The 22,512-nt window shown below is 48.9% G+C and overlaps 1 protein-coding gene across 1 annotated transcript; it reads left to right on the top strand.

Annotated features, from left to right (window-relative positions):
* The first annotated feature begins 11,232 nt into the window (after positions 1-11,232).
* LOC115518120 (keratin, type II cytoskeletal 2 oral) lies at positions 11,233-20,891 on the top strand. Its single transcript, XM_030321429.1, has 9 exons — positions 11,233-11,823; positions 13,370-13,590; positions 14,993-15,053; positions 16,003-16,098; positions 16,699-16,863; positions 16,973-17,098; positions 18,191-18,411; positions 20,069-20,103; positions 20,524-20,891. Exons 1-9 carry the CDS (start codon positions 11,233-11,235, stop codon positions 20,862-20,864), a joined length of 1,857 nt encoding a protein of 618 aa, XP_030177289.1. The 3' UTR covers positions 20,865-20,891.
* Positions 20,892-22,512: the final 1,621 nt, after the last annotated feature.

The following is a 22,512-nucleotide window of genomic DNA, read 5'->3' as shown; positions in this document are numbered from 1 at the left end:
CATCAGGCCTCGGGGCCTCCCTGGCCGCCTTTCTCCCCATTGGACTGACTCCTCTCGCTCCGTGCCAGTGGGCTGTGCTGTTCACAGAACAGCTGGAGTGCTCTTCCTCCGCGACTAAGGCAGTTACTCCCGACTGTCCCGTCCACTGTATCAAAACGGGCAAGAGCTGGCGGTTCCTTTGTTCTTTGAGCGCTCGGGGCCTGGTGGGAGGACATTCCAGGAGGCGTTGTGGCCTCAGTTCTTAGAGGGGAAGGTCTGACCATGCACACATCGATTCACTCCTGGCCTTCTCTCATTTGGGGGAACCTAAGAGGACCTTGAGTGGCTGAGGGGTTTGGGGACAGAGGGTTTCTTTCCTTGGCCCTAGTCCCTACTCCAGCTGACATCCTGAAAGCTTTCTCCTTATCAAGGTGCACTTGGGAAAGTGTAAGCTGCTAGAACTCCAGGGCTGCAGGGATTTCTTGAGAGTCACCTATCTCAAAGTTGGGCCCAAACAACACCAGTCTGCTGACAGAGCTCTGAAAAAAAAAAAACGTTCTGTGTCCATTACATCTTTCCTCCTGGGAATACGTATTAGAGTTTCTGAGAAGTTTTGTAGGAAAGAATACCTGTTAGCTGTCTTTAACCAGGCATTTCCCACAGAGGCCTCCCTTCTGGGTAGACGACTACCGACCCCTCAGAAAATGTCCTGCACCTGTCTGCATGCACTCTGGGTCCTTAGGTGGTGCGCCAGCCATGGAAACTTCCAGCACCAGGAAGCCCTGATAAAGTGTTAGCTGGCCATGGCAGTGCTGTCTGGAAGGTCATGGCTGGAAGAAATTCAGGCACAAGGAGTCCAGGAGCTTCGTTTGCAAAGGAGGAGACTGAGGCTCAGAGAGGTGGAGAGGCTTGCTTAAGGTCATAGAGCGTCTGAGGGTCTGAGCTGGGAGTACAGCCAGGTATCCTGAGTCTCGAGCTCCTTCCACTGGCCCACACTGTCTCTGAGACTACGGTGGCTGTCCTCCTGGCATGGCCAGCTGCCTGGGTACCCAGAGAACACACAGGCAATGGAGTAGAAACATTTAGCCAAGCCAGGCCAGGGAAGCAATATATCCAACTCAGGCCAAAGCTGAATTTCTTTCAGAGAAGGGAAATGACAATTAAACAAAGAAAACCAGAAACTGGGGCTTGAGGATTCATATGGAAATCGCATGGTCACACTTAGCAGAGCAATCCAATGCCAGTTCTATCTGATCTCCCAGGAAGGCTGTTTGGAGGAGGTGGGGTTTGGTAGCTATTGCTTCACCTTTGGGCAGGAAGGTGTCTTTTCTGGCTGGCATTCCTCTGTGGACCAAGCTAGGTGGGGAGACCCAATGCCTGCCCCAGCTCAGAGGGTTGGCCCGGTGGGAAGGTGCCAGGCCAGTGACAGGACAGCTGCTTCCCCTTGGATGAAGTCATTGTTAATGAATTCCTTCCTTCAGCCAATATTCATTAACACTTGTTGTGGCACGGGAGCACATCAACACAGTAAACAAACAAATAAAATAATTTCAAGCTGTAATAAGTGGATGAAGACGAGAACCCAGGGGCTGAGCTGGAGAAAGGCAGGGCTTGTGAGCAGGCTGGATGTGGGGGTAAAGGAGAGGGAAGGTGTGGCTGTGCTTCCTGGTTTCCTCTCACCCAGTGGGAGCAGCTGGGTGGCTGGGTGGGAGCAGATGGGTGGGGAGGGGAGGGCAGTGGAAGGGAGGGGTGGAGGGGTGGGATGGGTCAGATGAGGCCCTTCAGGAGCTCCACTTTAGACAAGTTTGAGCTGCTCATGAAGTAGACATCTGGCCTACAGTTGGAGCAGTAAATGTAGATTCAGAAGGGACACCTGTTAAGACCGGAGACTCACATTTGGATGTTGTCTGCATAAGGACAGTTAGGGGAGTTTCTAGAGCCATGGGAACTGATGAACTCTCCCAGGGAGAGGAAAGAGAAGAGGGACCAGGCTGAGCTCCAGCATCTAGAGTTAGGGAGAAGGGAACAGTCAGCTAGGCAGCACAGCCTGGTCTAAGTTTTCCAGGAACTTGGAAGCCTGTCCCTGAGAAGTCAAGGGGTTTCTAAATGGGCTCCAAAGGAAAGCCACAACAGGGCCAGACTTTGTTGGGACACTGTCCACTGGTCTCAGAGTTCACATTCAGCCAGTGGCCTCTTTCCTTTGCTGCTCCTCCCTGGATTCTGGTCTATGCCCACTGGCCCCTATGCATCCTGTGGGCATTTATAGGAGACCTCCCCTACCTAAGTAGCCTTCAGGTGGCAGGGAGGATCCATACAGCTTCTTAAAGAGAGAGTAGCCAGGGGTTAGTCTGGCTCAGGAAGAACGGCACCACAGAGAGGGCTATTTCTTGGAGATGTCATTGTCCCAGAGGAACGACTAGGCAGGTGAACTTGGTGCCAAGCCCTGAGACTGAAGGAGTTAACTCCATGCTTGGCTGGATAGTCTCCGCCCAGCCCTGATTATTTCTAATCTAGCCTGAAAACACTTCCAGGGAACTTTGCCTGCTCCCAAGTGCTCCTTCTTTTCCTTCTTGGCTTCAGCTTTCACAGAATTTCTTTGTGAAATTCTATGGTGATTTTTCAGGTGCTCTTAAGTCTCTGGGCTTGGGTTGGGTTTCTTGCCCTTGACTAGACTTTTTTATTCTTTGAGTAAGGAGCCAATTTGTGCTGTGCTGTCCATTCTTCTCCTGTCCTCTGAGGCATGCTTGTTTGCTCACGGGGAAGCTCTCAGAGATTGTTGAACAATGCTGACTTGTATGCCCTAAACTGGGATTTGGGGCCATTGGTCAGTGGTGAAGCATTTCTTTTGCTCTCTCTGCTTTGTTGCACGTTTCCTCCTTGGCTGCAGAATGATACATCCTCCTGAGGTGACACGGGGACCCAACTACTATCCCTCACCCCGCTCCCATCCCCATCCACCCCTCTCTGCCTCCTCCCTCCCCAACCCCCACCTGGAAAGAATGCTCAAAACAGCACCTTCCTGTTCTAAGAGCTTCTTGACCCACTGGTTCACACATTCCTTGACGTTAAGGAAACCAAGATGGGTTTTTAGATTTCAGGTTATTTCATTCTTGTTCCTTCTGGTATGTAGGCTATGGGCCCGAGCAAGTATCAACAGTGATGGTAACACAGCCACAAAAGTCTCAGTTAAAGAAACCAGGGGATTGTTTCCCCCACAAGAATCTGCCTCCGGATAATCCAGACTGCTGATGATCCGCATTTGCATAGAAAGTTCTGGGTAATTTGTAGGAAAATCTCTACTTCTCTGTTTTGCCCAGAGCTGGGTGGGGGCTGGTTAGCCAACCATCAAAGATCTCGTCTATCGGGATTTGGGCAGCCCCTTCCCTTCTTCTCAACAGTTTCACCCATGTGGATTCTCCCTCCACCTCCAAGGCCAGAAATGTAGACACCCCACAACAATCTTGGGAAGCCTGAGAAAAACCCACTTGAGTTCTGAAAACACTTCTTCACTATTTTATCTATGTCCCTCACTAGCCCTTCTGGGATTCAGACTGCACAGTACACCTCTCTCTTGTGCCTAAAATCAGGCTAACCACCACCAATAATACCTCCAGTGCCATTGGCACAGGCTGAAGGTTGAAGACTGAAGTCTAGTTGGTTCTCCCAGGAAACTGATGGAGGTAACGTGGGAACAATCTGATAGCCTTGGAATCCATGGTGACATCAACTTCTGGAGAAGACAGGGGCAGGAAGTGATGGTTCTAGATGGCAGTAAGGCATGATTTTCATTGGGGGAAATCTCCCCTCCTCCACCAGAGAACATATGGCAACGTTGGGTGACATTTTTGGCTTTTGCAACTGGGACAGTGCTATTGGCATCCAGAGGGGAGAGGACTGGTTGCTACTTAACATCCTACATTTCAGGGACAGAGCCCAACCAAAGGATTATCCAAACTGAAGTGTTAATAGGGCTGCTGTTGAGAAATTCTGGACCCACACGAGGGGTCCTCTCGTTCACCCCTCTCCTTAGGGAAGGATACTTGTCTAGCTTGGTTGTGGTTATAGCTGAGCTGAATAGAGACCATTCTGAATTTGAGGGAGGGAGATAGTTTTAGAAGTTTGTTCATTTAAAATGGAAATGCCCAGGGGCCCCTGAGTGGCTCAGTCAGTTAAGCGGTTAAGCATCTGACTCTTGATTTCCGCTCAGGTCATGATCTCATGGTTTGTGAGCCCTGCATTCGGCTCTGTGCTGGCAGTGTGGAGCCTGTGTGGGATTCTCTCTCTCTCTCTCTCTCTCTCTCTCTTTCTCTGCCCCTCCCCTGCTTGTTCTCTCTCTCTCTCTCTCTCTCTCTCAAAATAAATAAACTGAAAAATAAAAATGGAAATGCCCTTCTATTCTGGGCAAAGGCACAGGAAACGAGCCAGGCAAGCAATGTGACCTTATGTGGGCACTTGCAAGACCTGTGCCAATGGCCCGGGGGGTCTTGCAGTTCTGGAATAAACTTGGCTGTTTCATGCCTCTGTGCTTTTGACAGTCTGTTCCCCTTGCCAGGAATACTCACTCCACCTTCAGTGACTAGACCAGCTCTTAGTTATCGTGGAAGATCACTCGGGCACTGCTGAGTCTGGGGTCTGTCTGTGTTCCCTTTGGACCTTTCCTCACTTGCCCTTTTAGATTAAAATGACTAGTTTCACGTCTGTTCTCCACACTAGAATGGAAGTAACTCGAAGGGAGGGACACGCCTTCCTCATCTATACGCTTCTCGCTGCTCACAGTGTCACACAGGAGACACTGAACTTTACTAAGCTGATGATGTGCTGGAAAAGGACAGGGTGGGCTCTTCGACTGCTGTCCTGACACATTTATCAAAAACAACATGATTAAACAGCTCGCTTTTGTTCGGCACCTCCTGGTACAAGTTGCACACTGGGCAATTCGCACGTGTCATTTCATTTAATCCTCACCAGAGGAGGCGGGTGGCAATTATCCCCATTTTCTAGATGAGGAAACTGGGGCTTAGAAAGGCAGAGTAACATGCCTGGCATCCTCAGATCCAAAGCCTACACTTGTAACCACCGTGCTCTGCCGGCCTCCGGGATGCCCTCTCTTGTGCTAGCTCCGGCATGTGGTGCTAACAACTCTGCAGAGTCTTGAGTTGCCAGAAGTTCCAAACCTGGTTTGGTTCCAAACCAAACCCGAGGCTCCTATGTCAGTAGGAGAGGTTTCTCCATGGTTCTGAGGCCCTGTGAGGGGGCAGGTCCACCTTCAGGTCTAGAGAGTTCAGCTCTCCAATAGAGAAGCCAGAGGCCAATCGGGGGAAATATCTTGATAGTGAGAGAAAGTGATCTCTCTTTCTCTCTTTAATTTTTAAATTTTATTTAATCTCTTTGATGCCAAAGAGGAACTTGTAAGGTTTAAAACTATTTTCATTAACACTAGTTGATGCTTCCAGGCACATCACATTCTGGGGGTGGGTTCTTTAAATGTTTTTTTCTTTTTCAACGTTTTTTTATTTTTTTTATTTTTGGGACAGAGAGAGACAGAGCATGAACGGGGGAGGGGCAGAGAGAGAGGGAGACACAGAATCGGAAACAGGCTCCAGGCTCTGAGCCATCAGCCCAGAGCCTGACGCGGGGCTCGAACTCCCGGACTGCGAGATCGTGACCTGGCTGAAGTCGGACGCTTAACCGACTGCGCCACCCAGGCGCCCCTGTTTTTTTCTTTCTAATGTTTATTTTTCAGAGAGAGAGAGACAGAGCATGAACAGGAGAGGGACAGAGAGAGGGGGAGACACAGAATCCGAAGCAGCTCCAGGCTTTGAGCTGTCAACACAGAGCCCAATGTGGGGCTGGAACCCACAGACTATGAGATTATGACCTGAGCCAAAGTTGGACACTCAACTGACTGGGCCACCTAGTCTCCCCATGTGGGTGAGTTCTTTCAATGACGAAGTGGACTTTTCTCTCTGGGTGCTGTAATTTGACTTGCTGAAGCTCACGTGAATTCATGACAGGCTTTGGATAAGCTAATTAAAATCCTAGGTCCGTCAGTAAGTTAATTAACCTCACTAAGCTTGTGTCCTTATCTATAAAAATGTGAGTAAAAAAAAAATGTGAGTGAAAATTCTGACCTAGTGGTGTTTTTATGACAATTAGAAATGATACTGAGGGTTGATGGTGGGGGTGGGGGAGAGGGGAAAATGGGTGATGGGCATTGAGGAGGGCACTTGTTGGGATGAGCCCTGGGTGTTGTATGTAAGCGATGAATCATGGGAATCTACCCCTGAAGCCAAGAGCACACTGTGTACACTGTATGTTAGCTAACTTGACAATAAATTATATTAAAAAATAAATCTAAAACTTTTGGTAAAAAAGAAAAAAAGAAATGATACTTGTAAACAGCTTAATTCAGTCCTGGTGTTATGGCAGGCACTCAGCCACTGTTAGCCATTTTTATATTCTTTTTACAGATGGGTGAAAGGAGCAAAGATTTGAAAGAGGAAATTATTTTCACTAAATCATAGTCCCCACAATCCTGGGAAGTATGCAGTAGCTCAGTAAATATTGTTGACTTATGGACTGCATTAACTGATGAGCCCCCGGAGCAGGAAACTGGCTTGGCCAGGCATGGAAGAATGGATTTTATGTAACTTGCAATACCGATGCTGTGATTCCTTGTCACTTTATGCAGAAATCATCAGACTTCAATGCCTCATTGACCTTAAACTGGGCTACCCCTTAGAACTCTTCCCACCTTTCAGCCTCTAAACTGATAACTTCTAGGAGGGCTCTGTACATCAACATTGTCACCAAAGGGACTGCCATATGCTGACCACCTGCTCTGTGTAGGGGCTTCTAACACTACTTCCCATAGTCCTCATGGAAACCCAATGAGGTGGTTATGCTAACCCCCATTTACAGAACAGAAGACTGAGGGCAGAGAGTAAAATGACTCGCTGGAGGCCTTGTAACTGGAAAGTAGTGAGGCTGGGGTTTGAACACATGCCTAACTCCAAGGCCTCTATGTTTTCCACTCCTCCAAGACAAGGAAGGATGGAAAGGAGGTGCCGTCATTTGACTTCCAGAAAATTCAGTATGCCGATCAAAAGGGATGAGACCTCTTTCACTTGGTGCTTCCCGAGGGAGGATCAATGACTTTCAGAAAGACTCAGCAAGAGAGATCTGGGTTTACAGGAGATTGGTCTTCAGGGACCAATAAAGAGAGTTAGCTAGTAATATATTTTTACTGTTCATTTGTTAAATAAAGTTATTTCTGTAGTGATAAGTTTGTATTTTACATTATTTTTTAAAGTTTTAATTTTAATTCCAGTTGGTTAACAGAGTGTAATATTAGTTTCAGATGCATAATATAGTGATTCAACACTTCCCTATATCACCTGGTGCTCATCACAAGTGCCCTCCTTATTCCCATCACCTATTTAAAAAAACTTATATCTTGGGGCGCCTGGGTGGCTCAGTCGGTTGAGTGTCCAACTTCGACTCAGGTCATGATCTCACAGCTCGTGGGTTCAAGTCCTGTGTCAGGCTCTGTGCTGAAGGCTCAGAGCCTAGAGTCTGCTTCAGATTCTGTGTCTCCCTCTCTCTCTGCTCCTCCCTTGCTCACACGCTGTCTCTCTCTCAAAAATAAATAAAGATTAAAAAACCTATATCTTCATGAGAGAAGATGTTACTTGAACGATGCATTCGTACACCGTGTAATGTCCGATATAAGTTTTTATTTTAACCTGGTAAGAAAATAGAAAATGACAATTCCTAGTCCAGAGACAGCAGATCCAGAATGACTGTACATTTTTCTTTTTTTTTTGAGAACAAATTAATGGTTATCTTGAAAATTGGATCTGTGAATCCACATGTATGAAGGGCATGTAGCTATCAGCTCCCAGGTGGAGAGGGATGTCTTCTCGCTTTGACCTAGAGGTAGTGACTGCTGTCTTATGATTCATTCTTCCGCTCACAATTATATTATGGGCAACTGTTATGCGTCCTCACCGCAGTTGAACATCAGAGAACAGATTGGCTAGAGGGAATAACTCTGCTTGGTGACCATCCCCCCTAATTTGTAGGTAAGACAATAAGGATCCAGAGGACTCAGCCATCCGGCAACTTTTATAAAGAAGGTTCTGGAAGGCCAGGGATTAGAAGAGCTCAGACTACTGGCAGCAGGCAGCCCGTTGAGACGCCACTGCTCTAAAAGATCCTGCAGTGAATAAGAGAAATATTGCCGAAGATGCTAACTCTGTCTCCTTCTAGCAGCTTCAGTCAACAGCTGAGAGAACAAACCCAACCAGCTAAAGAAAGCGATGCTTTGGCAGGCTCAGGAAATGTGGATTAGGGGAGCCCAACCCAAACCTGTGCTTTTGTGATCTGCCCATTGCGTCTCTCTATTCCTCTTCCCCATTATAGGCTAGGGTGACTGACATAAGCCACACTTAGGAGACTGCCACCCGCTGCCTCAGCACTGGAGCCAAGGGAGGGGAAGACAATCAGAGACACTGATGTCTGGTTTTGTTTGCTTTGGGCTCTCACTTGGAGCTTCAGGTGAGCCTGGCTCAACTCTCTTCCCAGCGAGGTATTTGTTCTTCTGCTTTTAAGGGAATTCCAAAGAATGAGACTAAAGAGCTCACCAAGAGGGGCTGGCATTCATCAGTTGATGGGTGGAGTAAATGTCTCAATGAAGAGCCCAACACAGACCCCCTTCATGGATTGTCTATGGATGGATAATATTGACTGCAATATCCAAACATTTGTTGGTGGACCATATTTAAATCTCAAAACAATCCTGCAGGTGGGGTAGAACCCTCGTTTTACAAATAAGGAAAGAGAGGCTCAAAGAAGTCAAGTACCTTGTCCAAGGTCACTCCATAGTGCGAGGTAAACAAGGGGTTTGAACCAGGTCTGAAGTTCATGATGACAGGCTCTCTGTTAGACCACAGCTACCTTACTCTTGTGAGGCATTTAATGATTTTCAAGGGACTTTCACTTATGTTATATCCTACGAGGCTCCCTACAAACCACTGAGGTAGGAAGGGATTTGACTGATGAGAACACAGACTTAGTGTGTTAAATCACAGCCCAAGGTCACCAGCCCAAATCCCTCCCAGCAGAGGTCATGCTCTCTACTATTCCAGCTTGGGTTTCTTACTCTCCATCCTCACTTGGCTTCCTTTTGCTACCATCCTTTGGTGAGCTGCTCAGGGGTGCAAAGTTGTTTTGAGAACAACCAAGTCCAAACTTAAGTTATCTCCTTTCTCCATATCTCTAAATAGAGTACTAGCAATAGCTTGGTATACAGTGTCTTACTAGGTGTCAAACACCATGCTACACATTTTATATTTATTTAACTTAATGCTCACAAAAGCCCCATGAAGTACCCGCCATTATCATACCCATTTTATCGTTGAGAAAACCAAGGCACATAGAAGTTAAGCAATGGCCAAGGTCAAAGAGCTAGTAGTGAGTGGTGGAGCTGGGATTCTAACCAGGCAGACTGGCTCTTGCCAAACTGCAGAACAGAAAATTAAGAATTAGCTGCAGAGTACTTAAAATTGATGGATTTGAGGATCTTCAGGCTAATCCTCTGCCCCAGATTGCCTTGTCTGGAAACCCCTCCAGAAAGACACAGTGCTGCTGATTTGATTGCAATTCTGGAGATAATACCAACCACCTACTTCTTGGGGAGTCCAGAATCACTCCCTCCTGCTCCGTCATACCTTGTAGAGTCTTCAATGTGGATAACAACTTGAAAACGTGTTCTTGCCATGGGTGGTGTGGTTGGGTGTGGAGCTGGGTTGGCATGGGGATGGGGGATAGTTGAGCCATTGGAAGTTAGAACAGTAGTGTACCAGTGTACCCAGTCTGCTACCTAGGATCCCCCACCCTACCTCCCCCTAACTCCCTGGCCCAGATGGAATACCCATAGTCTAGACCAGGGCTTCCCAAACTCCCCTGATCATAAGGATTACCTGTAGGGCTTATTAAAAATATAGACACTCAAGCCTCTGCTCTGAAGATTTTCATTCCATACAACTGAGGTGAGATCTGGGTCTAGATGGTTCTATTCTTAGACACAGGTCATTGGCCAGTTAACAACACACGTCAGTGGTGTGCTTTCCCTATGCAAGAAGCTGGCGATTCAGAATGAGTCGGACTCAATCCCTTCCGTTGATGAGCTCAGGGCCTACAGGGGTACTGACAAGTAAACATATAAGTTTACTTTAAGACATGGTGGGAAAAGTACAGGGTATGGTGGGAAAACAGGGAGGGGTATCTAACCCAGACCAGGTGGTGGAGGAGTAGGAGATCCTAAGGCCACCAGGACTGACGCAGCACACACTCTCATCCTGAGATGAATGGGATCTTTCAAACTACTCCACCCACCAGCTGGAGGGTCCCTACATTCTATCCTCTCTTGCTTCTGGATCCGGAAATCACCTGCTGTGGGTCAAGGGTGGTGGTGGAGGGGCTTGGTCTGAGGCTCCTCCCTGCGCCTGTCTTTGTCCTCTTCCCAAGCCTTATACTTGTTTGCTTCAAATATGACCCTCACTTTTCCCATGGGTCATTTTATCTTTGTTTTGTTTGCCATGAGCAGCACTGCTCATCTCAAATGACAGGCTGGCTTAAATGGATGCGTTTGACTGAAGTGGTGCCAGAGTGGACTCTGTGGGATCAGTGCACCTCTTCTCCCCACTTCCCCCACTCCAAGCCCTCCTCTGGATATTTCTCTGAAGAGGTGGGCACAGATGACATGTCACTGGGGCTTCGACACTCTGGCATTACAGGGAGGGACTCAGCCCATATGAAGAGGTTGTCTGGTCCTTACCCCTGTGTCATGGAGCTCAGTGGCTCCTAATTCCCTGGTGTCAAAATCCAATTCATCCTGCTGGGTCAGGTGCTGTCTGAGTTCCCTAGGCCCCCTGAGGAGATCACAGGAAGGGAGGGAGCAGAGCTCCTGTCTTTTGTCAGCTGTGGCAAGTTTGGGTGATTAAGCTAAAAAAGCAAAGTCATTTTGGTCCAGAGGATTAGTTTTGAGGTGTGTTGCAAATCTAGAAGCAACTTATTGCCTGGGAGGCAAACCAAACCCAAGATGACTCTCAGCTAATTGCTTGCCTTTCCTTGTGCCAAGCCTAACTCCTCAGTATATAAAGGCCAGCCTCTTCTCTGTCCCCATCCTCTGCCTTCATCCCTCTAGGCTCTTGCTAAGGGATTGCTAGCTGACCTCCAAGCTCTCTTACCATGAACAGACAAGTCTGCAAGAAGTCCTTCAGTGGCGGCAGCCAGGGCTTCTCGGGTCGCTCTGCCGTGGTCTCAGGAAGCAGCAGGATGAGCTGTGTGGCCCGCTCGGGGGGAGCCAGCGGAGGGGCCTGCGGGTTCCGGGGTGGGGCGGGTGGCTTTGGCAGTCGCAGCCTCTACAGCCTGGGTGGCAACAAGAGCATCTCCATCAGCGTGGCCGGTGGCTCCCGGGCTGGTGGCTTTGGGGGAGGGCGTAGCAGCTGTGGCAGTGGCTTTGGGGGTGGCTATGGAGGTGGCTTTGGTGGTGGCTTTGGTGGTGGCAGAGGAATGGGAGGTGGCTTTGGAGGGGCTGGTGGCTTTGGAGGGGCTGGTGGCTTTGGAGGGCCTGGTGGCTTTGGAGGGCCCGGTGGCTTTGGTGGGCCCGGTGGCTTTGGTCCTGGTGGCTTCCCTGGGGGAATTCAGGAAGTGACTGTGAACCAGAGCCTCCTGCAGCCCCTCAATGTGGAGATCGACCCCCAGATTGGGCAAGTAAAGACCCAGGAGCGCGAGCAGATCAAGACCCTCAACAACAAGTTCGCTTCCTTCATCGACAAGGTGAGAGCAAAGCTCAAAGGTGGCGTGGATGGTTTTGGCTGCCAGGGGATTGGTATACAAAGATGCCAGTAGGATCTGCCAGGCTCATAGGTGAGGTATTGGCTTCTTCTTTTTTTTTTTTCTAATTTTTTTTAATGTTTTATTTATTTTTGAGAGAGAGAGAGAGAGAGAGAGAGAGAATGAGCAGGGGAGGGGCAGAGGGAGGGAGACACAGAATCTGAAGCAGGCTCCAGGCTCTGAGCTGTCAGCACAGAGCCCGATGTGGGGCTCAAACTCATGAACTGTGAGATCATGACCTGAGCTGAAGTCGGACTCTTAACCAACCGAGCCACCTGGGCACCCCTGAGGTATTGGCTTCTTGTCCTGGTTCTGCCTTGGGGCCTTTAGGACAGCGAACATGACTTTTTTGCTCTTCGGACCCTGTTTTCCTAGCTGTGAACCAGGGGAAGGAAAGGGAATCCAGTTCCCAATTTCCTTCTAGAGATAGGACTAGGGAAAATGAAATGAGGGTCCAAACATGCTCATTCTCCCTTTTAAGACTGGGGCATTAGCCATGAGCTTATTATAGCTAACATTCAATTTCTCTTGCAAAGCAACTTCTGGATAATCGAACTGGAATTGAGCTGGAACTCAAACTTGCATTACTAGGAACTGTGGGACTATCTCTCAGTGGTAGGTCTCAGCAACTGGCTCACCTTTTAAAAAACATTTTTTCTTAAATGTTTATTTTTGAGAGCGAGAGAGAGAGTCAGAACATGAGCAGGAGCATGGCAGAGAAAGAGAGAGACACAGAATCCAAAGCAGGCCCCAGGCTCTGAGCTGTCAGCATAGAGCCCGACATGGGGCTTGAACCTCATGAGCTGCAAGATCGTGACCTGAGCTGAAGTCAGATGCCCAACCAGCTGAGCCACCCAGGCTCACCTTCTTGATTCGAGCTGTCTATGCTGGGGCAGGGAAAGGTGTGCTGGGTCTGGGGGAATGAACCGGGAGTGTGAAGTTAAACCCAAGTCAGCTGTAAGCTGAGTAACTGGAAGGGGAAACAATTAGGGACAATATGGCCCAATTTAGGAAAAGTTAGACCTTGTTGACTATTTTCACTGCCTGTAGGGAGGTAAAACGTTCACTTGAAAAACAATTATAAATAACTTTATTTATGCTGGCCTCCTGTAGAGGTGTTCCAAAGGATCCTAGTAGAATAAGGTAGTGCTGAGTGTGACCCTTAGCTTTGTCACGTAGTAGCCACATCACTTTGGGCAAGTTAAACTGTTTGAGACTCTGTTTCCTTGTCTACGGAGGGGATATAGTAACACCTCCTTTATAGGTGGTTGTGAGGATTAACTGAGATAGAATAAGTGAAGATACTAGGTATAAACATATTCTAGCTCTCCCCCGTCTAAATTCTCACTCTTCCAAGTTAAAAACAAAACACAGCACAACAGAGGTTATCGCTGGTTGGAGAACTGGGTTCATTTTCTACTCTTTGGGCTGCCTGGCCCCACTTGCCCAAGTCAGGAGGCTGACTCCTTGTCTTTCTCACCTGATGCAGGTGCGGTTCCTGGAGCAGCAGAACAAGGTCCTGGAGACCAAGTGGAACCTGCTCCAGCAGCAGGGCACAGGCACTGGCTCAGGCCCCAACAACCTGGAGCCTCTCTTTGAATCCTACATCAGTTTCCTACGCAGGCAGTTGGATTTGGTTCTGGGGGAGAGGGGGAACCTGGAAGGAGAGCTGAAGAACATGCAGGACCTCGTGGAGGACTTCAAAAAGAAGTGAGGGCCCCAACTGGGGAGTTCCGCCTTCCAGGGGATTAGCAGGGAGGTGTAGCCCCGGTTTGAGATTTTAACTGTCCCTGACTGCACCTTCAGTCAATACTCTTGGATGGACTTATTGAGTGAGGCATGACCAAGCGGAAGGGGTCAGAGGGTGGGAACTGAGACTTCTAGGTGGCTGATTCTGACACGTTTCTCAGGCTCTGGGCAGGCCCCTCCTACACTAACTTAGGTGGATGAGAGAATCTTCCCAGAATTAAAAACGTTTTGGGATGAAGAGCCCTCCACACTTACTGTACATGGGAATCACCTTGGAAGCTTGTCAGAAACACATATTCCTGTGCTCCAGCCTAGATATTGTGAATCAGTGGGTGTGGGGCAGGTCCCAGGAGTCTAGTGCCCCATGGTTCCCAGGGGGGAGACCACCTGGCAGATGGTCTAGGGCCACACTTTGTAAAACACTCTTTCAATGTGTCCAGTCTAGTACTCTGTTTCTGTAGCTTCAATCGACCTTGTCCTGCATGTCTGGGGTTGTAGTTGATACCCTCTGAGGTCTGTGAGGTGAGGAGGGAGCTCCAGATATCCATGGGGTCAGGACCCACAGGGGTGGGTACACCCGTTTCGGGGAAGCCCCATCTTGGGTCAACTGCACAAATCTGGCAGGCACCGCTCTGTGCCGGGCTCAGTGCTGAGCTCTGGGAATCCAGTGGCAACTCAGATTGACATTGCCCAGAAACCTTTTCTCCTGGAATCATTCCATTTTCAGTCTTCATGAGATCCAGACCCTTTGGGGGAGATTTTAGTCATTAACGAGCAGGAATCTCGTAACCCTGGTGCATTCAGGAGACATGAGTTCATTCTTAACCCAAATTCCTGTAAGAAGCAACTCTTAATGGAAAGAGAAACAGAGGGCAGAGGCAGAAGCACCCAGTCTGAGCAAATACCTCTCTGGGTCTCACGTACACACATTGCGCTTTGTGACCTTTGTCACAGCCAGACAAGAAGTCACCCCCCTGGCGCCTCCTCCCCGCCTCCCCTCCTCCCCTCCTCCCTCTCCCATCTCCCCACACTTCAGCCTGTTACCTGGGCTTGGAGGAAGGAGGACGAGGCAGCGGCCTGAGCTTTGAAAGGTCTTCAAGCAGGATGGGTTATGTAATTCTAGGGGCTCGGTGCACAACGAAAATGCAGGGCCCTTGTTAAAAAATCGGGTTGGTGCCAGCGGAACATTAAACTGTTAGGACTTTCTGAACCCAGGGACCTGTGTAACTGCACAGGTCACACGCCCATGAAGCTGGTCCTGTCCCCTGGTGAGAAGATTCTGGATGAGTGCTTGGGATCCTCAATTTTTTTTTTTTTATTTCTGGAATGTCACTGTCCAAATATGTGCTTCTTTCTGTCCCAGATATGAAGATGAGATCAACAAGCGCAATGCAGCTGAGAATGAGTTTGTGGGGCTCAAGAAGGTGAGCAAGCGGGGAGGAACAGATCAAGGCTCTATTTCTGGGCACCACCCCCATGGAGTCAGGGCAGAGCCAGCAGCTCTGGGGCACAGTGACCCTATGCTGGGTGTGGGGTTTATATTTTTCCTGACAGTTTTGGAAACGAAGGAAGCAGCTCTAAATAGGTTATTGGTGAGGAAAGATGCCTTACAATGTCACTGTGACTAATGAACTGATCAGTAATGCGAACAAATAATGAAGGATTTATCTGTAGCATAAATCAAGGTTTGCAGCCTACAGGGTACCCTGGATGGTATTAATAAGAACAATCAGCCAATACTTGCAGCTGACTTGATTGTAAAGATGAAGTAGTGAGAAGAATAGAATATCCTCCTTTCTTTTTTTTTTTTTTATTTTTTTTTATTTTTTTAAAAAAAAAATTTTTTTTTTCAACGTTTATTTATTTTTGGGACAGAGAGAGACAGAGCATGAACGGGGGAGGGGCAGAGAGAGAGGGAGACACAGAATCGGAAACAGGCTCCAGGCTCTGAGCCATCAGCCCAGAGCCCGACGCGGGGCTCGAACTCACGGACCGCGAGATCGTGACCTGGCTGAAGTCGGACGCCCAACCGACTGCGCCACCCAGGCGCCCCGAATATCCTCCTTTCTATTCAGAAGGCTGGTTACCTGGTACCAAACCTCCAAATTCACATGTTAGATAAATGTGATTAATCTACCCATACTCCATATGGTTTATATTTTGTTAAAGCACCAGGGTTTGGTTGGTCAAAGCAACTAAAGGGAAGAAAACCACTTTGATTTTCTATTAAGAGGGAAGGTGAGAAGTGGAAATTAGGGGGAGGACAGGGGAGGGACAAGAGGAGGGACAAAGGCTTAGGAAAGAGCTGTGGGTGGTAAGGGGGCTGCGGGTCATTCTTTCGGGTGTCTGACTGCCCGTCTCCACACCTCGCAGGATGTGGATGCTGCGTACATGAACAAGGTGGAGCTACAGGCCAAGGTGGACAGCCTGACAGATGAACTGAACTTCCTGAGGACCCTCTATGAGATGGTGATTCCTTGATTTCTTGGTTTGCTGGGCTCCAGAGCCTTTGTGTCTGCATCTTCTCTGACATGCTTCCCAAGCAAGACTTTAGGGGATAGTTAAGGGGCAAAACACTCACAAAACCAGCAACAGAGCTCGGAACTCAGCTACACCCCACCTGGGAAATGCTAACTTAGCTTACCCAGCCTGCATAGACCTGGGCCACAAGGCCAGGGTCCCTCTCTGACTTCTTTGTTTTCCTTCTGTCCTCAGCCCTTTTTATTCTACACCTTCCCTCTGGCTCCTATGCCAGTATCACAGCTAGTTCCTTCAGAGCACTCCTCCCTACTCCAGTCCCCTGGAAACCCCCACAGTTGAACTCACTGACTGATACTCTCAGGCTGACAACCTTATTCTATTTGCACATTTACTTTTTTTCTTTAACTTTGTTGCCTGGCATCTTTTAGGCTGTAGCCAGGCCTGAAATGCAAGCTTATTTTTCTGACTGTTCCATTCCTGGCCCCATTTTTGGGATATCTCTGCTGGTAGAAGATTCTTGGACTTATTCATTCCCAGCATTTCCTGGGGCCAAGAGATGCTGAGAATGACCATCCGTGTTCCCTATAGGAGCTGTCTCAGATGCAGAGTCATGTCAGTGACACATCCGTGGTCCTGTCCATGGACAACAACCGCTGCCTGGACCTGGACAGCATCATCGCCGAGGTCAAGGCCCAGTATGAGGAAATTGCCCAGAGAAGCAAGGCAGAGGCTGAGGCTCTGTACCAGACCAAGGTGGGAGCCCTCTCCTTGCCTGCATACTCTAGGTTTAGGTCCCGCTGATCTTCATCAAGAATATTCTAACACTTTGTGAAGCTATGTTGATTGGTTTCCCCTCTGTCAGCTTGGGGAGCTGCAGACCACGGCCGGCAGGCATGGAGATGACCTCAAGAACACTAAGAGTGAGATCATGGAGCTCAACAGGATGATTCAGAGGCTGCAGGCCGAGATCGAGAATGTTAAGAAGCAGGTGGGTCGGGTCCTATTGGAGAGATCCTGGAGGTCTTCTGGGCCATGGGGAGAAAGAGTAGCAACAATTGTGCCTCTGCCACACGCTTTCTCTGTCCTTCCATGGTGTCACATGTGGGACAGCAGACTCTGGGAGACTCCATTCTTCCTGAGATTCCCTCAGAAATCTTCCAAGTTCCCTAAGGAGAGATGGTTGCTCCTGCTGGCTTTCCCAGCAAATCTTGCAATTGTAGGGAGGGCCTTAAACCCTCCGTTCTCAGTAGGATCTACCTTCCATGAACTATTGGTCATGAGCTTCACATTACCTCAATGGCTAATTTGTGTCACTGGAATAAACTGATTAGGCAGGGGAGTATTTAACAGTTTTGCAGAAAACCAGTTACCAGTTACCACTACTGCCTTTACCAGCGAATCAGTGTTCCTTTTCTTTAAAAAAAATTTTTTTTTTACATTTATTTTTTTTTGAGAGACAGAGACAGAACACAAGTGGGGGGAGGGACACAGAGAGAGAAGGAGACACAGAATCTGAAGCAGGCTCCAGGTTCCGAACTGTCAGCACAGACCCTGACGCGGGGCTTGAACTCACAAACTGTGAGATCATGACCTGAGCTGAAGTCGGACACTTAACCGACTGAGCCACCCAGGTGTCCCAGTGTTCCTTTTCTTTTTTTTTAAATTTTTTTTTCAACGTTTATTTATTTTTGGGACAGAGAGAGACAGAGCATGAATGGGGGAGGGGCAGAGAGAGAGGGAGACACAGAATCAGAAACAGGCTCCAGGCTCTGAGCCATCAGCCCAGAGCCCGACGCGGGGCTCGAACTCACGGACCGCGAGATCGTGACCTGGCTGAAGTCGGACGCTTAACCGACTGCGCCACCCAGGCGCCCCCAGTGTTCCTTTTCTTGATGAGACAGGAGTTAGTTTCAGTGGGCCATAGATAAATAGACCAATTGCAAAATGGACTTCTGTTTTCTGGGCATGTGCCATTGTGGTAAGGGATAGAGGGATGCTGAATGGAGAAAAGAACTTTCAGGAAAAATCAGCTGTTTCTTGATCACTATGCTAATTAGTCTCCTACCTCCTCCTGGCCCAGAACGCCAACCTGCAGGTGGCCATCGCTGAAGCTGAGCAGCGTGGGGAGCTGGCCCTCAAGGATGCCAATGCAAAGCTCCAAGAGCTGCAGGCTGCCTTACAGAAGGCCAAAGATGACCTGGCCCGGCTGCTGCGGGACTACCAGGAGTTGATGAACGTGAAGCTGGCCCTAGACATGGAGATCGCCACCTACCGCAAGCTTCTGGAGGGCGAGGAATGCAGGTGAGGGGCTGTGGGGCCAGCATTCTCCAGATAGGATTTTAGAGTGACCTCTGATAATGAAGAAAGAGAGCAAGACGATTGGAGAGGACAACTCAGACAAGGGGTAAGGAACCTCCTGAACAACAGAATTTAGGATTCAAGTGCCCCCCATTTTTTTTTTTTTTTTTTTGTCAATCAAGATCGTCCAATTCTCCTATTTACCATGGATATATGTATTACACAGCTCTGTTGATCATTCTTATGAGCAATGAGTACGGAAAAGTGCTTTGGGGTTATGACAAAAGTTATAGTGATGTCCACTGGAACTTTTTTTAAAATGTTTATTTATTTTTGAGGTGGGGAGGGGCAGAGAGAGAGGGGGACAGAGGATCCGAAGCAGGCTTTATACTGACAGCAGAGACCCCAATGTGACGCCCAAACTCACTAACTGTGGGATCATGACCTAAGCCAAAGTTGCACGCTTAATCACCTGAGCCATCCAGGTACCCCTGGAACTTCCTGAGATGACAGAAATGTTTTATGTGCTCTCCAGTACAGTAGCCATTAGTCACTTGAGTACTAATGGTTAGTGCAACTGAGGAACTACTGAGTTTTATACTTAATTTAATTTTAATAAATGTGACTAGCTTCATGTCACTAGCAGTTACCATATTGGACAGCACAGTAGAGAGAGTCTTGTAACTTTCCACCCCTGAGGCTGAGTCCACAGGGCAGGTGGCCGATGCACACATACTCTGGAAAAATAGCACAGCATCAAGCAGCAGTTAAGGGCTTAGGGAGTGGATATCAAATGCCAAAGGATTGTCAAGAATTGAGAGATCTTTCTGCTGACTCGTTGCTCCATGCATCCTGTGTTGAACCTCTGTCCTCAGGCAGCTCCCAATCTGATGGAGGAAGCAGAACTCAGGGGTGAGAAGGAAGCTTATGGATTTTTTTTTTTTTTTTTTATAAATCAATGAAAGGTGTGAGAGTGAAGATGGTGCTATATGTACTGGGGATTGTGGGATAAGGACAGAGTGGTCGACCACAGGGGGGCCCACACTGGCAAGGGGTGCAGACACACTCCATGTCTGCTCAGATGTGTGGACGTGCCTGTTCCATGAACATGAATGAGGCACAGAAAGATGGGCTGTGTGGGCAGGACATTTTCAAGCTCCTCATGTGTTGAGTGTCAGCCCCTCTCACATTTTACCTTACCTTGAACCACCACCCCTACCCCCACCCCGGGAAGGCTCACTGGAGAAGGCTTCCTGGGAGAGGAAAACCAGAAGAAAACCAGGGCTGGGTGAGGGAGGTAGAAAGACGGTCTCAGCAGGGGAAGAGTGATGAGGCGGGACTAACCAATTGGGGGCTGGGTAGTTGAGCACTTTGCCTGGAACAGATGCTCTGGAAACTAAGGGAAAGAGGGCAGACAGATGGAGAAATGGAGGATGGCTGGTGAAGCTTCTGAGCACCTCAACCCCATCCCCTGGCCCCACAAGCTCCTTTTCCTGGGGAGATGTGGTCATAGAGACACTTGGAATAGCCTTCTTCCCCCGGGAGCTTGACCTCTAGTAGGGCAAATAGGGGAACGTGGCTCCCAAGGTAATGAACCCTCAGCTCTGTGGCTAGTGACTCATTGCAGAAATAGTCCACATCTCTTTCTCTTCCTTTGTAGGATGTCTGGAGAGTGTCAGAGTGCTGTGTGCATTTGTAAGTAGCCCTTCAAAAATTCTCTCCCTGGGTTGCAGAAAGGGTGGCCACAGAGACACCCTCACTGACTGATCTACAGCAGGAGAGGCTGGCCCATGCAAGGAGACCAGGCCACCAAACAGTGCTAGGGCCATGGCCACACACTCGCCTTCTCACATAAGCTGGGAAACTCTAAGGCCAAAGCTAAAATGCCCATGGTCTTGGGGAATTCCTTAGGTTGGAGAATCAGAAATTTCCATGGATGCTGCTGGCTCTTGTTCTTGGGGAAGGACGCCAGAGAGCCAGGCTCACTCTTGTCATTTATTTACAAGTTGAGGCCTCAGAGAAGTTAAGCACCTTCCTCCAATTCACAAGCCAAGCAGGGTAGAGTTGTGATACAGACCCAGGCTTTTGCCTGAATTGAGTGCCTGTTCTCTGCAGCGGTGATCAGCAATGTCACCAGCACCAGCAGCGGCTCTGCTGGAAGCCACGGAGGGGTCAGTGCCAGCAGCAGCGGTGGCTACAGAGGCGGCAGCAGCAGCAGAGGCAGCAGTGGTGGCTATGGAGGGCTCAGTGGTGGCAGCAGCGGCGGCTACCAGAGTGGCAGCAGCGGGGGCAGGGTCAGCAGCGGAGGCAGCAGCTCTGTGAGCCGGAGTGGAATTGGCTCCGCCTCTGGTGGCATCCAGACCTCAGGAGGCAGCAGCTATAAGTCTGGCAGTGGAGGCAGCACCAGCATCCGCTTCTCCCAGACCACCAGCTCGAGCCAGCACTGCTCCAAGTGATCCTCTGGGGTCACGTATCCACGCCCACCTGCATCCCTCTCAGCCTGCCACAGCACCTCCTACTTTGCTTGGCATCAACAAATGCCAACCTCAGCCTCGCTTTTCCTCAAGTTCCCCGGAGAAGGGGCTGAACTTCTTCCTGGCTCCTCCATCCCCAAGACCTCTCCTAGGCTAGGAAGGTCCAGCTGCTAGTCCCAGAGGATGATGCCCCCAGATGAGCCTGTGATGGCTCCTGATGACGGTAGCAATACCTGAGCCCATACCACTGTGGGCTTTTCCAGCCTGGCCTGTTCCTACCCTGGCCCATCTCCCTTTCTCACTGGGAGTCGATCGATGGTCTGAAGTAGGCATGTTTCAGCCCTGCTGAGGAGGCGGGGGTGCTAGAGGGTGAATGGTTAAGTTCTCTAGACTGTTGGTTCTCAGGGTGCCTTCTTCACATTGGCATCATGTCCTGACCTTGCCTCTGTCCCCTTAATTCCCCCAGCTGTGGATCCTCTGGTGATGATTATGTTGCACTTTCTTTTCTCAATAAATTGCACTGTATTTCACATTCTGGTGTTTGGCTTTCATTCAGGGAGTCATAGAATAAACTGAGGTCCAAGAGAGGAGAGAAATTAGGTGTGGTTGGTGGTCTTCCAGAAGTTATGGTAGGTATAAGGGATGCTCAATAGTCTTAGCTTCTCCTTTATCCATTTGGCTGGGTTCTTGTGATAGGTCTGCCCAAGAGTATTTATGTTGCTTAAGCGAAGACCCCTCCACTCCCATGGAGGTCTTCCCATTCATCCTCCTGCCTCTGAGCAGACCTCTGGGATCCAGTCTTGGAAAAAGAGGGTTTTGCAGTTCATCAAGGGAAGAGATTCTCCTGGGACTGTGGCTCTTTTGCTCCAAATCCCATGCTGGCCAGACACAGCAAATCCTCTTTCTGCAAACACAGCTCCTAGAGTCTGAAGAGGTCAATGCATGACAGCCTCTTTTCCCAGACCAGGCTCTGAGCCAATTAAAAAATAAGACAAAGGAATGAGCAAATGGAGAGCCAATATTGCCTTTATTATCAGCAAAGCAGATACTGGAGAATACTGTTTATACCTCTGGTGGGATGGGGTTCCTTTATAGGACCTCAGGATTAGACCAGATTTCCTACCTGGGCAGACACAATATAGGGTCATTGTAGCCTTCCTATGGGTTCAGACCCCTCATGCGACACAGGAGAGCAGAACATAAGCTTGCTTTGGGTAGTCCGATCTTGAGAGATGGAGGGACAAAGCTATGCATGCCCTTCCTTCCTTCCAAACTCACATCAGGCAAGAGAGAGAGAGTAGTAGAGCCACTAGTGGAATTCTCTCCACATGGATGAAAAATTAGGATTGAGGAAGATGCATACTCGCTCTATACTGGCATTTCCCAGCTGTTCTCAGGAAGCTGAAACCTAAACCCAGGGAGGAGAGGGGCAATGAGACAGCCACTGAAGGAAACCAGGAAACTGAGAACTTCAGTGGAGTCTCTGTTCCTTCCCCGACTCCCAAATCCAATCCCATCTGCATGCCTTTGAGCATGGTAAAATGTGTAAGTCACTGTAGATCATACATTATCTCCCCACACCTCCCAAAGTCAGATCAGAGCTGGACTAATGAGAGGTCATCTGTACATT

Source organism: Lynx canadensis, chromosome B4 (genome assembly GCF_007474595.2).
Source record: "Lynx canadensis isolate LIC74 chromosome B4, mLynCan4.pri.v2, whole genome shotgun sequence".
NCBI lineage: Eukaryota > Metazoa > Chordata > Mammalia > Carnivora > Felidae > Lynx > Lynx canadensis.
This window is presented reverse-complemented; position numbering and strand designations above follow the sequence as displayed.

Coding starts and splice junctions, on each gene's coding strand:
- LOC115518120 (XM_030321429.1), top strand. CDS start 11,233: ATGAACAGACAAGTCTGCAAGAAGTCCTTCAGTGGCGGCAGCCAGGGC. Junction 16,099..16,698: donor TGAGGACCCTCTATGAGATG/GTGATTCCTTGA, acceptor TGTTCCCTATAG/GAGCTGTCTCAGATGCAGAG. Junction 16,864..16,972: donor AGGCTCTGTACCAGACCAAG/GTGGGAGCCCTC, acceptor CCCCTCTGTCAG/CTTGGGGAGCTGCAGACCAC.